General features: G+C 41.4%; 1 protein-coding gene across 2 annotated transcripts in view; it reads right to left on the reverse strand.

Annotated features, from left to right (window-relative positions):
- Window positions 1-13,193, reverse strand: part of Pde7b (phosphodiesterase 7B) — a 292,866-nt gene that overhangs the window by 11,995 nt on the left and 267,678 nt on the right. For both annotated transcript variants that reach the window (XM_051175368.1, XM_051175369.1), the window contains 3 exons: window positions 8,936-9,027; window positions 2,659-2,803; window positions 797-893 (listed from right to left, as the gene is read on the reverse strand). In XM_051175368.1, coding sequence (XP_051031325.1) covers window positions 797-893; window positions 2,659-2,803; window positions 8,936-9,027 — 334 coding nt within the window. The remainder of the gene's footprint in view (window positions 1-796; window positions 894-2,658; window positions 2,804-8,935; window positions 9,028-13,193) is intronic.

Raw genomic sequence — 13,193 nt, forward strand, 5'->3', positions numbered from 1 at the left:
TTCTCAGCCTCTTAACCCTGATCCTGTCACTAGCACAAGGGCACTGCCGATGCCTGAACAAACATCCCGAATGTTGAAACCCTGCCTGAAGAAACAAGGCTTGTTTGAAGGCCTACATCCCACCCGGGGTCAAGGTCCTACTTGCTAATTTACAGCCTGCCTCCTGAAGGCAAGCAATCTTTGACAAATTATGCCCTACCTTAGGGCCATTTGTCTTTTCACAGAAGAATCCACATTTATTATTGCTAAAGCTATATTCAAATGGTTTAAGTCAATTCTTGGCTAACTTTGACCCATTTTATTGAAAAGTTTAAGAACCTGAGAAAAAGGTACACAGAAGGTTCTAAATCCTTCTCTCAGAATGGAAGACACTGACCTCCAAACAGTGCTCAACCTTTAGGCTGTGCTCAGTACATTAAAAGGAAGGTCAGGGCAAAAATCAAACATCATCATACATACACACATATACACACATACACATTCATATCTGCATATATGTATTTTGCCGTGTGTGTATCTTGCTTTCATTCATTGTATCATGTCTTGTTATTACCTGTTTCCATAGTACATCAGAGATATTTATTTAAATTTTTCTTTCCCATGAAAGGGTTGGATGGTTCACAAGATAGTTAAAGTATTAAACTTAAAAAAAAAAAGATAGTTAAAGGAAAAGGTTAAGGATAATCGGAGTTAATGAAAGAACAAACGTCATGGCAGATTAGCCATCCCTGTTTTATTAGGATAATTGCCCAAAAGGAGAAGGGGAAAGAAACCCTCGGCTGTGGGATCTACTAACCTTGCCGGTAGAATTCTTCACAGACCCTTTCACTCCACTGCTTGCTCATCTCCCAGATTCGACAAGGATTGCAAATGTCAGCACACTTCAAGGCGATCTGAGAATAGACAGGACAGAGAGAAAATAAGAGGGTGTCTTTTCAGTTGCAAATGCACCCCAAGCCAGAGGGGCTGCAACGTCTGCCTGTCTGTCTCACAGTACCAAGCCCGTATTTACTGAGAGCCTCCCTGACAAGCCTCCTCAGGAAACAACTGTTATTCACGATGGCACACAACCCTTCATTCAGAGCTCTCACTTTATAGCAGCAAGGGGAGATGAGCCACCTATTAAGGACACAGAGCTTCCTGGAGAAGACTTCCGGTGAGCAGGCCAATGAAAGCCCTGATGTGGTTCCGTCTGTTGCTCCACCTCTCTGAGGCAGGTCCCTGCAGGGATCTGGCCAGACTCAAGAAGGATCATTTGGAAGTCACTCTTCCGTTGACACTCTCCATACATCTCTTAAATTGTGTTTTCATTTCCATGTCTGTGTTACTGTAGTAAGCTCAGATTGCCGGCCAAGGTACTAAGTCATATTAAACCCAGGAGTCTTACATTTGCCTGGCTAAGTCAGGGCTTCTTGGGTTGCCATACATGGCTCTGGATCTGAGGTTTCTGTCAGGTTTTGATGATCCTAGGAGAGTTACCTTGAATTCCCAGACAAGTAGGTTCTCCTGACTAACAACTGGTAACAACTGACAACTAGCTGTCAGGAGACCTGCCCATTAACAACATTCAATGCTGTGACAGGGTTCCTTTTATCAGAGTGGACATAAGTGTGCGGTCTAGGAGAGCCTTGGGTGACACTAAGGTATAAATCCAGTCGTTTCCTTTGGTTAGCGGGGGCACCAGCACCTGTGTTGGCGAAGGTAAGGCACAGAGGTCCTTTTAAGGATTTTAAAAATTCCTTTGAGTTAGCGGTCTTTTGCAATACAGGGTCAAATATTTCAGTTACAAGTTGGTCTGAGTTACTTAAGTCAACAATCGGCTCATCTTTGAGAATTTAGGTGCTAACCTTTAAGCACTTAGGTAATAGAATACTGGTTTAGAAGACGTGGGGTGCTTCCTGGTGTGGATGGGTAGATACAATGTGAAGGCGTGGAACAAATGACTGTGGTTCAGTCTCTGGGTAAAGTTGGTCTGTCTAGGTAAACTCAGGGTCCACATCTGGACAAGGGTGCAGTGGTTTGAATGACCATGGCCCCCATGGGCTCATATAAGTGAATGCTGGGTTTCCAGTGGTGGAATTGCACGGGAAGGATTAGGAGGTATGGCCTTGTTGGAGGAGGTGTGTCACTAGGGATGGGCTTTGGGGTTTCCAAAGTCCAGGCCATCCCCATTTAGCTCTCGTTCTCTCTCTTTGCCTTGCTCCTGTTTTCTCAACATGTAAGCTCTCAGCTACTGCTCCAGCACCACCCTTGTGTATGCTGCGAGGCGCTCTGCCGAAACTGTCATGGAATCATCCTCTGAAATGGGCATCTGACCTCCAATGGAGTGTTTCCTTCCATAAACGTACTTGGTCATTGGTATCTCCTTTCAGTAATAGAAAATTAACGAAGACACAGGTTTATACGAAACATCTGTCGAAGTTACTTAGTGATGCGGCAGCTAGCAAACAAGGAAAAATAAGACTTCCCACCTTCTGAAACCTTGATGTTGCTTGTTTGGAAAGCACTAACCAGCTGCATATCTTTCCAAGCTTTTCATAAAGTAGGTCACTACTCTAGCTTTACCATGCGTTATAGTGTCTCCTCAAACATGCTAAAATCATCGATTGCATTCGTAAGTGTTGTCACTTGGCAAGGCTGATGGCTCTTGTTGCTTACCTGAAGCATAAAGTGTCTGTCCTGCACATCCTCCAGTCTCAAGTCTTTATTGTGGAGGTGAGCTTTTAGGCGGGTGAGAAACTCATTTTGTCTGTTGATGTCTGTGGCCAAGATCAGGGATCCCAGCTGCTGTTCAATATCCTGTCTGCATCCACAAGAACAAAAGAGAAACACACTCACAAAGCAAATCCCACTCAGGATGACTGATTCTCTCCCCATCGTGCGGCTTGCCATTTTAGCTTTTAATTTGTTTATGACACAGTACCCTGTCCTTCACAGCCTGAGAGCGAGCGAGTCTTCTGTCCTTGGACAGGGGTGTGTCAGGGCTGCAGAGAGACTAAAACCTTAGGTGAATGAAGTTGTGTTCATTACACATCCCCATGGTTGCCATGGTTGCCCATATGAAAGAGTAAAAGAAAAGTGTGCTTTAAATAGGACATAAAAAGACTTGGGAAATCACAGGAGGTTGGGTTGTGCCTTTGGAGGGTTTACAGTAGCTCAAACATTAAGATGCTCATGGAGACAGAAAAGATGGTAGCAACAGCTTTAATGTTCAAAAATATTTATGCCTGTCTCTTTCTATGTGCATGTGTGTCCATGTGTCTATGTCTGTGTGTCATTACCACATGTATGACAGTACCCCCAGGGTCTAGAAGAGGGCATTGGATTCCCTGGAGCTGTTGTAAGCTGCTGGATGTGGGTGCTGGGAACTGAACTCCTGTCCTCTGGAAGAACAGCAAGTGCTGTTAACCAATGAGTCATCTTTCCAGCCTACTGGTTATAATTTGGAAGACAGGAATGGTGATGGTACTGTGGGATGGGATGAGTAACAGCACAAAATAGACAGGCCAGAAAGAGACAGTAGAAGTTAAAGGCAAAACCGGGTCATTAAGACACCAAGAGACACATGAGTGTACAGGTGGCACAGGAGAAATGGGACATTTCACAGAGCAGAGCAGGTTAGAGCTCTGTCCCTCATGTTGAATCAAGCAGAAGGAAGGGCTGATCTATAACTGTTGAAAGTTTACCTTTAGTAATGGGATGTGTTGAAGCAGGGTGCATAGAGAATGACTGTACCACTTAATGTGTCAAGACAGCCACCCAGTCAAAGAGCATTGCCAGTGTCCTAGGTCCCACGGCCGCTACCATGCCTTCTTTCTCCAGCAAGTGTGCTGCAGCCACCCCCATGCTCTTCATTTTGCCACCATACGTGGTTAATAAAATGCTTTAATTTTAGCCACTTTCACACTCTGTTATATGGTGTGTGTGTGTGTGTGTGTGTGTGTGTGTGTGTATATATATATATATATATATATACACTTTAATGTTAGATATGGAATATATTACAATATATATTGTAATATAATATAGAGTATGTAATATATATATAGTATATACAACTTGACTCTACCCCCTCTTGTGGTAGGCTTTGTACTATTTATTTTTTAGCTGTATTTTTATTCTTTGAGAATTTCATGCATGTGTACAGTGTGTTTTAAGCAAATCTTCCCCTAGCCCGTCCCCTTCAGCTCTTCCCAGGTCCCTTCACCCTGATCTACCTTCTTCTCAATTTCATGCCACCTTTTTTTGTTAACTTGAATCCAGTTGGTGCTGCCAGTTTGTATGTGGGTGTAGGGTCATTGACTAGAGCATGTTGCCTCTGTTGTTGTTTTGAGACAGAGTTATATAGTCCAGGCAAGGCCTTAACTTACTATGTAGTGAAGCTGACCTTGAACTTACGGTACTCCTGTCTCCACCTCCCAAATACTGGAATTTCAATAGTATGCCACTGTGTCTGTCTCAGGTCTTATCTTTTTGGCTTGAAATTATGTTTGAGCTTCATATGTGTTGACATGTAGGCTCTAGTAATAATTTTATTATTATATTTTATGCCATTATAATAATATACTCTAATTATCTATCTATTTTTGATGGTCAATCCAGTTGTTTCTAATTTTTAACTACTATAAAAATGCTCAATAAACATGCTTCTATATTTCCAGTTATATGGGTACAGAAGATTATCTTGGGTACATAACCGGGAGTGAAATGGCTGGATCATGGCATATGTTCATCTCTGATTTACAAGTTATAAATTGGTGCAGGGTGTCTAGGGAGTAACTGAGAAATTAGTGTAAAAATTGTTTTGATGGTGGAAGTGAGGTATTAAAACTCATCTACAAATTTATATTAACATGTTAGCAAGGCTATACCCTAGGAAGATATGTGATGTAAAGATGCTTATCTCACTGCTTATAATAACAAAACATCTTAGGGAGGAAAAGAATCCATGAGTAGGAGATTATTACTGCTGCATTCATGCTATGCAACTGTCAACCAGTATATTTACTGGTATGCAAAAATGTTATATTTTATTGCATAAAAAATAGGATGTAAAGTAAAGTGTGATCTCTGTGGTAATAGAGAGTAAGTCATATGTAAAGTAGAATTGTGATTGATTCCCCTTCTCTTTATATTTTTCAATTTATATGCATTTAAAGATGAATAGTTATTAAATTTATAGCCAGAAATATAACATTATATTAGACTTGTTTCCTGAGTCAAATTGAAAGACAAATTAAGAACTTCAAGAAATATTTACACTATATAAAATAGGTTTCTATACATAACATAGGGTTCTTACAAATGAATAACAGTAACAAAAATGGGAAAGAGTAAAAATATGGTCTTTAAAATAAATAGCAATGATTAATAAATATATAAAAATGGTTCATGATGATTGAATGAGGAGCTCTTTCATGCTCTCATTGTGTGTGTGTGTGTGTACACATATATGTGAAAACTTCCAAATATTTAAAAATATAATAAACCATACAGCTCAATTTGGGAGGTAGTTCATTGGCAGATTATTTTCTAATTCATTAATGTCATCAGTGGCAACACAGCTAAACAATGTGATGATATGTAACAAGAACCTTTATTCAGAGTATCATAGTTTTGGGAGAATATATGCATTTTAGATTTCAAGATTTCTGGAAAATAATATTTTGGTATATCTACAATTCCATTTTCAGATGATGATTATGACACCTGCCATTTTTTTCAAATGGAATGCATGGAGCTGTATGTAATCTGGCATTCATCTTAAAGAAAGATTTGATCATGTTTCTTTACTACACTTTAATAAGTCCTGTTTTCCCAGACACAAAAATCCCTCACTTCAAAATCCTGCCTTATCCATGTTATGGCTTTTTTGGCAGATGTGAGCAGATGTGAGACAAACTACAAAACATCTAATGGGCACCTTGAGAACTCACTTTCATCAGATAGATGCTGATGTAATGGTGTCTCAAATACAATACAAACTAGTTCTATGTTGCCCTCTTATTTTACTTTTATTATAAAAACAAAGTTATTTATGATGAAATAATTTGAAAACCACCTACCAGTTCCAAGCAATAGTGAATAAATACATCTACTTGGATACAATATTGACAAATAGTCATCACAGTAACTTTAAGTCACACATTGGATGATGTAGAAGAAAACCTTTATAGCAAATGAACACCATTAGCATAGAAACTATAATTTAAGCCAGATGTGGTGACCAATGCCTGTAATCTCGTCACTCAGGAGATGGAGGCAAGAGAATTGATATGGGGTTGAATCAGCCTGGGTTACAGAGTGAGAGCCTGTCTTAAAACAATCTGAAAAGAAGGGATGGAGAGAAGCTCAGGGTAAAGTGCACTCGCTGCTCTTGCAGAGGATCTGAGTTTGGTTCCTAGCTCCCACACTGGATGGCTCACAAGTGCCTGTAACTCCAGCTCTAGTTAATACACCCAGTTCTGGCCTCCGAGGGACCTGAATGTATATAGGGTACATACAGACAAGCAGGAACACACATACAAACAAAACAAAAAAAGTCAAAAACTTGAAAAGAACAACACACGAAACCTGCACAGGTACATGCCTTGCAGTTTGTTAAAATATGGTTGTACTAAAAAATACTGAAAGGAAATGCAGCCACTAGGTTAACAGTGACTGTTCCTTGCTGATGGGGTCACCAGTACGCTTGTTTGTCTATACAAATCTGTTCGTATTCTGTCTACTGTTTTGTTCTTCAAACATGACAATTCCATTATGGTTCAAATGAGTGCTTTCTAAGCCTTCCTTTGTTTCTGCATTTAACATATCTGGCTTTCAAAGGTCAGAAAAATAACTTTAAAGAACTTCCTTGAGGGTAGAAAAGCTAATAATGATGAATGTAACTTTTGCTATGGTGTTCATTCACAATTATTATTGTGTAATAATTAGCCTTCCAGAGGCCACATCTGTAACATAGGGTCTCACAGAGGCACTGTGCACAGAAACACATGGTATTTTTATTGCAATGCATAGGAGTGAGCAGGAATTTGAGGATCCTAATTGGAGCAGCAAGGACTGTTGGGGCTGTTTTGGGGAAAGGGTGATCACAGTAGGTCCTTTGTTCCTTCTTTCCCGTTTATCCCCTCATTATATTCCTGTCTTGCCCTCCCTCCTTCCTTTCTGTTTTTTTTTTTTTTTGAAGGGGGTGGAGGTGGGGGCTAGTTTTATTTCCAGAGGGTTAAAAAGTCATCAAGAGTTCAATGCCTTGTTCAAGTTTAACATTCCTTCCATAGCTGTGTGAAATGGAATCAGAGGTGCAGGGCCAAAAACTTACAAGCCCAGAGCATGCTTCCCGTCTTATGGCGGTACACCACTCAGCGCAGAACATACTTCCTGTCTGTTGTGGAATATTACTTTAACACTATAAAGGTGTGTTACATTTCTTTGTGCTGCATTTTTAAACTATGTAAAGATGCATTAGTTTTTTATGTTGCAGAATATTACTTTAAGTATCTAAAGGTGTGTTACATTTGTTTGTGCTGCATTTGTTTAACTATGTATTGCATTTGTTTTATCTTGCCGGCTCAGGGCACCTGATTGGTCTATTAAGAAGCTGAGCAGCCAATAGCTAGGCAGTAGAGGGATAGGTGTTGTTGGCAGGCAGAGAGATTAAGTAGGAGAAGGAATCCAGGCTCTGGAGAAAAGGGAACAGGGAGAAAGAGGGAGATGCCTGGAGCCAGCCAGACATGGGAGAAACAGGAAAAGTAAAAAGTACAGAATGAAAGAAAGGTAAAAGCCCCGAGGCAAAACGTAGATGAAGAGAAACAGGTTAAAGTACATTATAAGAGCTGGTGGGGCAAGCATAAGATAAGGCTGAGCATTCATAAATAATAATAAGTCTCTGTGCTGTGATTTGGTGGCTGGTGGCCGAGAAAGTCTGTTACACCAGTCCTATGGCACACATGCCACTCTGACTTGGACCTCAAGTTCCCACATGTTCTAAAGACACTCATAATGATCAGTGTTTGCCACTCACCTAACTCCCTTGGGTCCTCCATGTTTTCATGAAAGAAACCAGAATTTGTGGTGGTTTTCTAAAACAGTGTATTGATTAAGTTGGGGCCACAAGGAAAATTAAGATTCGGTCCTGATAAACAGTAGACTATGAAAATTAATATTTTCTGCTTACAGTGCAAAAGCTGGGTATGGTGGTGCACATCTTTAACTCCAGCTCTTGGGAATCAGAGGCAGGAGGATCCCTGAATTCAAGGCCAGCCACATCTACAGAGTGAGTTCCAGGACAGCCAAGACCACACAGGCAAACCCTGTCTTGGGAAAAAATTAAAAAGACAAAAACAATGAACGGATCCATTGTTGAATTTGTTTTGTTTGATTTGTTTGTTCTTTGGGAGTGGAGTTTTTCTTTTTAGCTCAGGCTACAATGGTCTTCCCGCCTCAGCTTTCAGGCTGCTGGATATTTAGGCATGAGCTACACACAACAAATTATTTCTCACTCCTACTTTCTCCCAACATTGGCAAAGACCAAGCACATGTTACTGGACCGGCCCTTAATCTAGCTTTCGAATTCCTATGTTCTTTCTTGACAAATATTTATTCGTTGTATCTAAACGGGAGTATGGTTTGCTGACATAAGGGACAGGAATTTGGCAGTGCAGAGCCTTGTAGCTGGAGTGTGAAAGCAGAGAGCTGTATGTTACCCTTTCCCCAACTGTAGGTCACAGGCCATCTGAGACCCTTCCAAAGTGCACAGAGACATTCTGGTTTCTGGGTTGTGGTACCTGACACTGAATCTCTTGCTGGACAATCAAGGGAGAGCAGGCAACCAGCAGCTGGCTCCCTGCTACTGACACAGGGGTCCCCAGCTGCCCTGGAGAACGTGACTTATCTTTACTGTGTGCACATCAGTCTGTTTCATCTCGACAGCACTTACGTCATTTCCTTTGGCAAGTGAGCAAGGAGCCTTGACTCCCGAAGCATGCCAATTGTAGATCGCCAGTGGTGATTCTCAAGTACAGACATATTCTAGAAAGAAAGAAAGAAAACAAAAGCTATAAAGGAGACCAGAGCTAGATAATGATCATTCACAGCTGAACACACCTTGGGGCTAGCCAGGATTTTCTTTCCAGCCAGAGTCCGACCAGAAAAGAAAACCCAAGTATGAGGGCGATGGCTCTGCCCTCAGGCTGCAGTGATGGTTGGGAATGTACAGACCTTTGGGGGCCCTGAGTCTAGGCTGACTAATTCTGTTCCAAATAACATGAACCCCTGTCCCTGATTCCCACAGCTTACTTAAGTGACCCTACATGTAGAAGAATAAAGTGACACAGTTAAAACAGGTAGCAATGACATCAGGACACTACAGTCACCATATCTTCCGGGACTGTCTGAACAAACTGAGCAGAGGTCGAATTTTCCATGTTGATCATAAATGATAAGAACTTTCTATACCCAGATTCCCATGGCCATTGGCAGCACATTTAGAATTCTAAGTCCCACTCAATATTGTCCTTCCTTCCTTCCTTCCTCCCTCCCTCCCTCCCCCTCCCTCCCTCCGTTCTCTCTCTTTTGGTTTTTTGAGACAGGGTTTCTCTGTGTAGCTTTGGAGCCTGTCCTGGAACATGCTCTGTACACCAGGCTGGCCTTGAACTCACAGAGACCTGCCTGCTTCTGCCTCCCAAGTGCTGGGACTAAAGGTGTGCACTGCTACCACCCATCAGTATTTATTTTTTAAAAATGATTTTATTTTTAATTACACATATATGCACATGAGTTCAGGTACCCTTGGAGGTCAGAAGAGGGCTGGAGCTAGAGTTACAGATTGTTGTAAGCCATTGGACTTGAGTGCTAGGAACCCAAGTTGTGTCCTCTAAAGAGCAGTATGAGCTCTTACCTGCTCAGCCATCTCTGTAGCCCCTAGTGTCATTTTTTTAAAAATGTGCACTAAAGTTTAAGTATCATTTTTAAGGAGACACCTTGTGCTCCCAGAATACTGACATTCAGTGAAGTCTGTGAAATGAAATCATTGACTATAGTTGCTTCCTTGTTCAGTTACCTTGACAATTTCATTTCTGGGGAATATCCTGTTTAGCTTCTTCCTTGCTATCCATCATCCTGGCCCCGCCTCCTGAGTTCTGAGATTATAGGTATGTACCACCAAGCCTGGCCTCTGTAGTATTTTAAGAGTAATTTTAAAATTACAAAAATAATAAAATATAACCCCTTTAAAAGTGAAAGAAAACTGTTCTATTCCATTTACTCGAGGGACTTCATGCAGTGACAGCTGTAGAGGCAGAAAGTGAAGTGGTTTCCAGGGCTGGGAGGGACAGGGACAGGAGGATGGGGAACTTGTGCTTAGTGGATTTAGAGCTTTGCAAGATGATCTAGTGATACAGGGTGATGTGGCTGCATAACATTATAACTGTACTTAATACCACTGAATCACATCCTTCAAAATGGTTGAGAGGGTAAACTTTATACTGTGTATTTTATCAGAGTTCAAAAAAAAATATGAAGGGACAGAAGTAAGGAAAACAATTGTCATAGTTTGCTTCCCCTTACTGCCATAAAGACCAGGAGGGAGGTCAAAACAAGAACCTGGAGGCAGGAACTGGAGAGGGGCCGAGGAAGAACACTGCTCTTTAGCTTGCTCCCAATGGCTTGCTCAGCTGACTTTCTTAGCCCACTTAGGACCACTTGTCCAGGGTGGCACTGTCCCCAGTGAGCTGGGCCCTTCCATATCAATCATTTATCCTGAAAAGGCCCTACAGACTTGCCTATAGGTCAAGCTGATGGAGGCATTTCCTCAACTGAGTTTCCTCTCCCCAAATAACTTGCTAAAAACAAACAAACAAACAAACAACAAACAAACAAACAAAAACAAATAACACCTCCAAAAGCATCCCCTAAACAAAAAGCAAACCAAAACAACAACAAAACTAACCAGGCCCCTAACATAGACACTAAAGGGAAGCTGGGTTGAGAGTATAAACTGTCTGTTTGCAATGATCTCTCTGTGTCAAAGCTACTCATACAATCCTCTACATTTTTTTGTTTTGTTTTTGCTTTTCAAGACAGTGTTTCTCTGTGTAACAGCTCTGGTGTCCTGGAATTCATTCTGTGGACCAAGCTGACCTTGAACTCACAGAGATCCACTTGCCTCTGTCTGGGATTAACTTTTTTTTTTTTTTTTTTTTTTTTAATAGAATGAAAGGAGTTACAAAATCCAGGGTCCCCTAAAACGACATCTCTTCTTGCTTCTTAAATCTCCCTAGGACTCTGTTGTGATGAGCATCTTGAGGCGATGCCTTAAACCCATCCTCGGAGAGACTGTTATACCGCATTTGCCTTTCTCTTGCCAAGCAGTCATTATTTTTATTTACCACTTGACCATGTTTGAACCAGTGATGAAACTTTATTGCTTTCATCCACTACTCTGTTATTTACTTTCGGGCATGAGTCACACTCAACACAAGAGAATGTTTGTTAGAAGTCATGTGCTATACTAATTTGTCCTGAGTGTGAAGATTTATGAGCATAGAGGGTGATAGGTTAGCGTGATGTAACAGGTGTTCCGTCCGGCAGTGACATTTAATTCAGTTGCTCATGACTTCACTTGACAAACTCATTCAGGCAGATAGACACGAGCTACCTCACATGAGTTGTTCAAGGGGCCAAAAATTGTAACAAGACCTAATGACAAATGGCACTACGTTTCTGTTGATTGGAATGAAAGTGTCAGGGCGATGGCCTTAGGCACTGTTTGCTATGCCAGCCTGACTTCATGTCTTCATTACTGATCTTCCTGCAGACAGAATCTGTGGATTCTTGGGAAGTTTGCCGGTGAAAGTATATTTGGATAGGAAACGAGAGGACACTGAGCAGCTTGGGAGCGCACTCATGAAAGACTCTGGTGTTTGGGATTGCAAAAGGACTCATGGGGGAAGAGTCTTACACAAGCAAGAGTTTGGTCAGGGCGGTGTTGGAACCAGGGCCACGCCCCGCCTTCAAGGGAGTAAGAAGTGGAGGGCAGCGACGAGAGGGCGCACACCTTTGGGCCAAGCACTTTATTTAACCTTATTTAACCCCACTTAGCCCTCGGATGCCCTTAACTCAGGTATAATGGACACTCAGTTCCCCACCCTGGGTGTGAGGCTGGCACCTGCTTAGTGAGTGGCTAAGGAGCATCTTCAAGTCAACCTGCCAGTATTAATACTGGATCATGCATATGCTTCCTGTGTGTTGCGGCATCTATGCACCCAGAAGCCAGAACTCTATAAACTCACAAATACCTACAGTTAGACTTAATTTTGCCCTTGCTTTTCAGAATTGATGTCTAGAGATGTAAAAGTCATTCAGTTAGGTCTTGCTTATTTGTAAATATTGGCATTTTAACATCATGTCTTTGCATATTAAATGTATTCAGAGAATCTAAATGCCATTTACTTTTAATTCTCCGTTCATTTCTCCTTGACAAAAGCGCATGAATAATGCATTACTTAAGTCAGAAATTTCAAATTAAAAGATGTATCCCTGTAATTGCTATTTTCTTTCCTTCCTTGATTATAGGACTAGAACTCAGGACCTCCCACATGGCAACCTAGGCATATGTTCTACTTCTGAGCTACACTATCAGCCCTGGAGAGCTTTTGTTTTCATCCCATTCCTCATATTATTATTTATTTACTGATTTTTATGTGTGTGTGGTGTATTGCCTGTGTGTGTGTGTGTGTGTGTGTGTGTGTGTCTGCCCATGCTTGCACCCATGCAGAAGCCAGAGAAGGACAGTGATGTCCACCTTTATTGCTCTCTGTCTTATTCCACTGAGGCTGTCTCTCTGAACCTGGAGCTGGTCGTCAGCAAGCCCTCAAGAGCCTCCCATCTCGACCTCCTCCCTACCCCAGTGCTAGGGTTATAGATACGTTTTGCCACAACTGTCTTTTCACATGCATTCTAGGAATTCAAACTCAGGTTGTTATGTTCACACAGCAAGTACTCTTACCCACTGGGCCATCTCCTTAGCACCTAGAATTTTAGTTTAATGCCATATATTTATATCTGTGAAGTCTTTTATTATAGCGTTATATATTTCTCTGCAACAAAGAATAGGCCTATAAGCTGAAGTTCTAATTTAAAAGATTTCCCTAATTTGGACCTACAAGAGTTAAATAATTTTTGAGATTGAGTTTATC

Source organism: Phodopus roborovskii, unplaced genomic scaffold (assembly GCF_943737965.1).
Source record: "Phodopus roborovskii unplaced genomic scaffold, PHOROB, whole genome shotgun sequence".
NCBI lineage: Eukaryota > Metazoa > Chordata > Mammalia > Rodentia > Cricetidae > Phodopus > Phodopus roborovskii.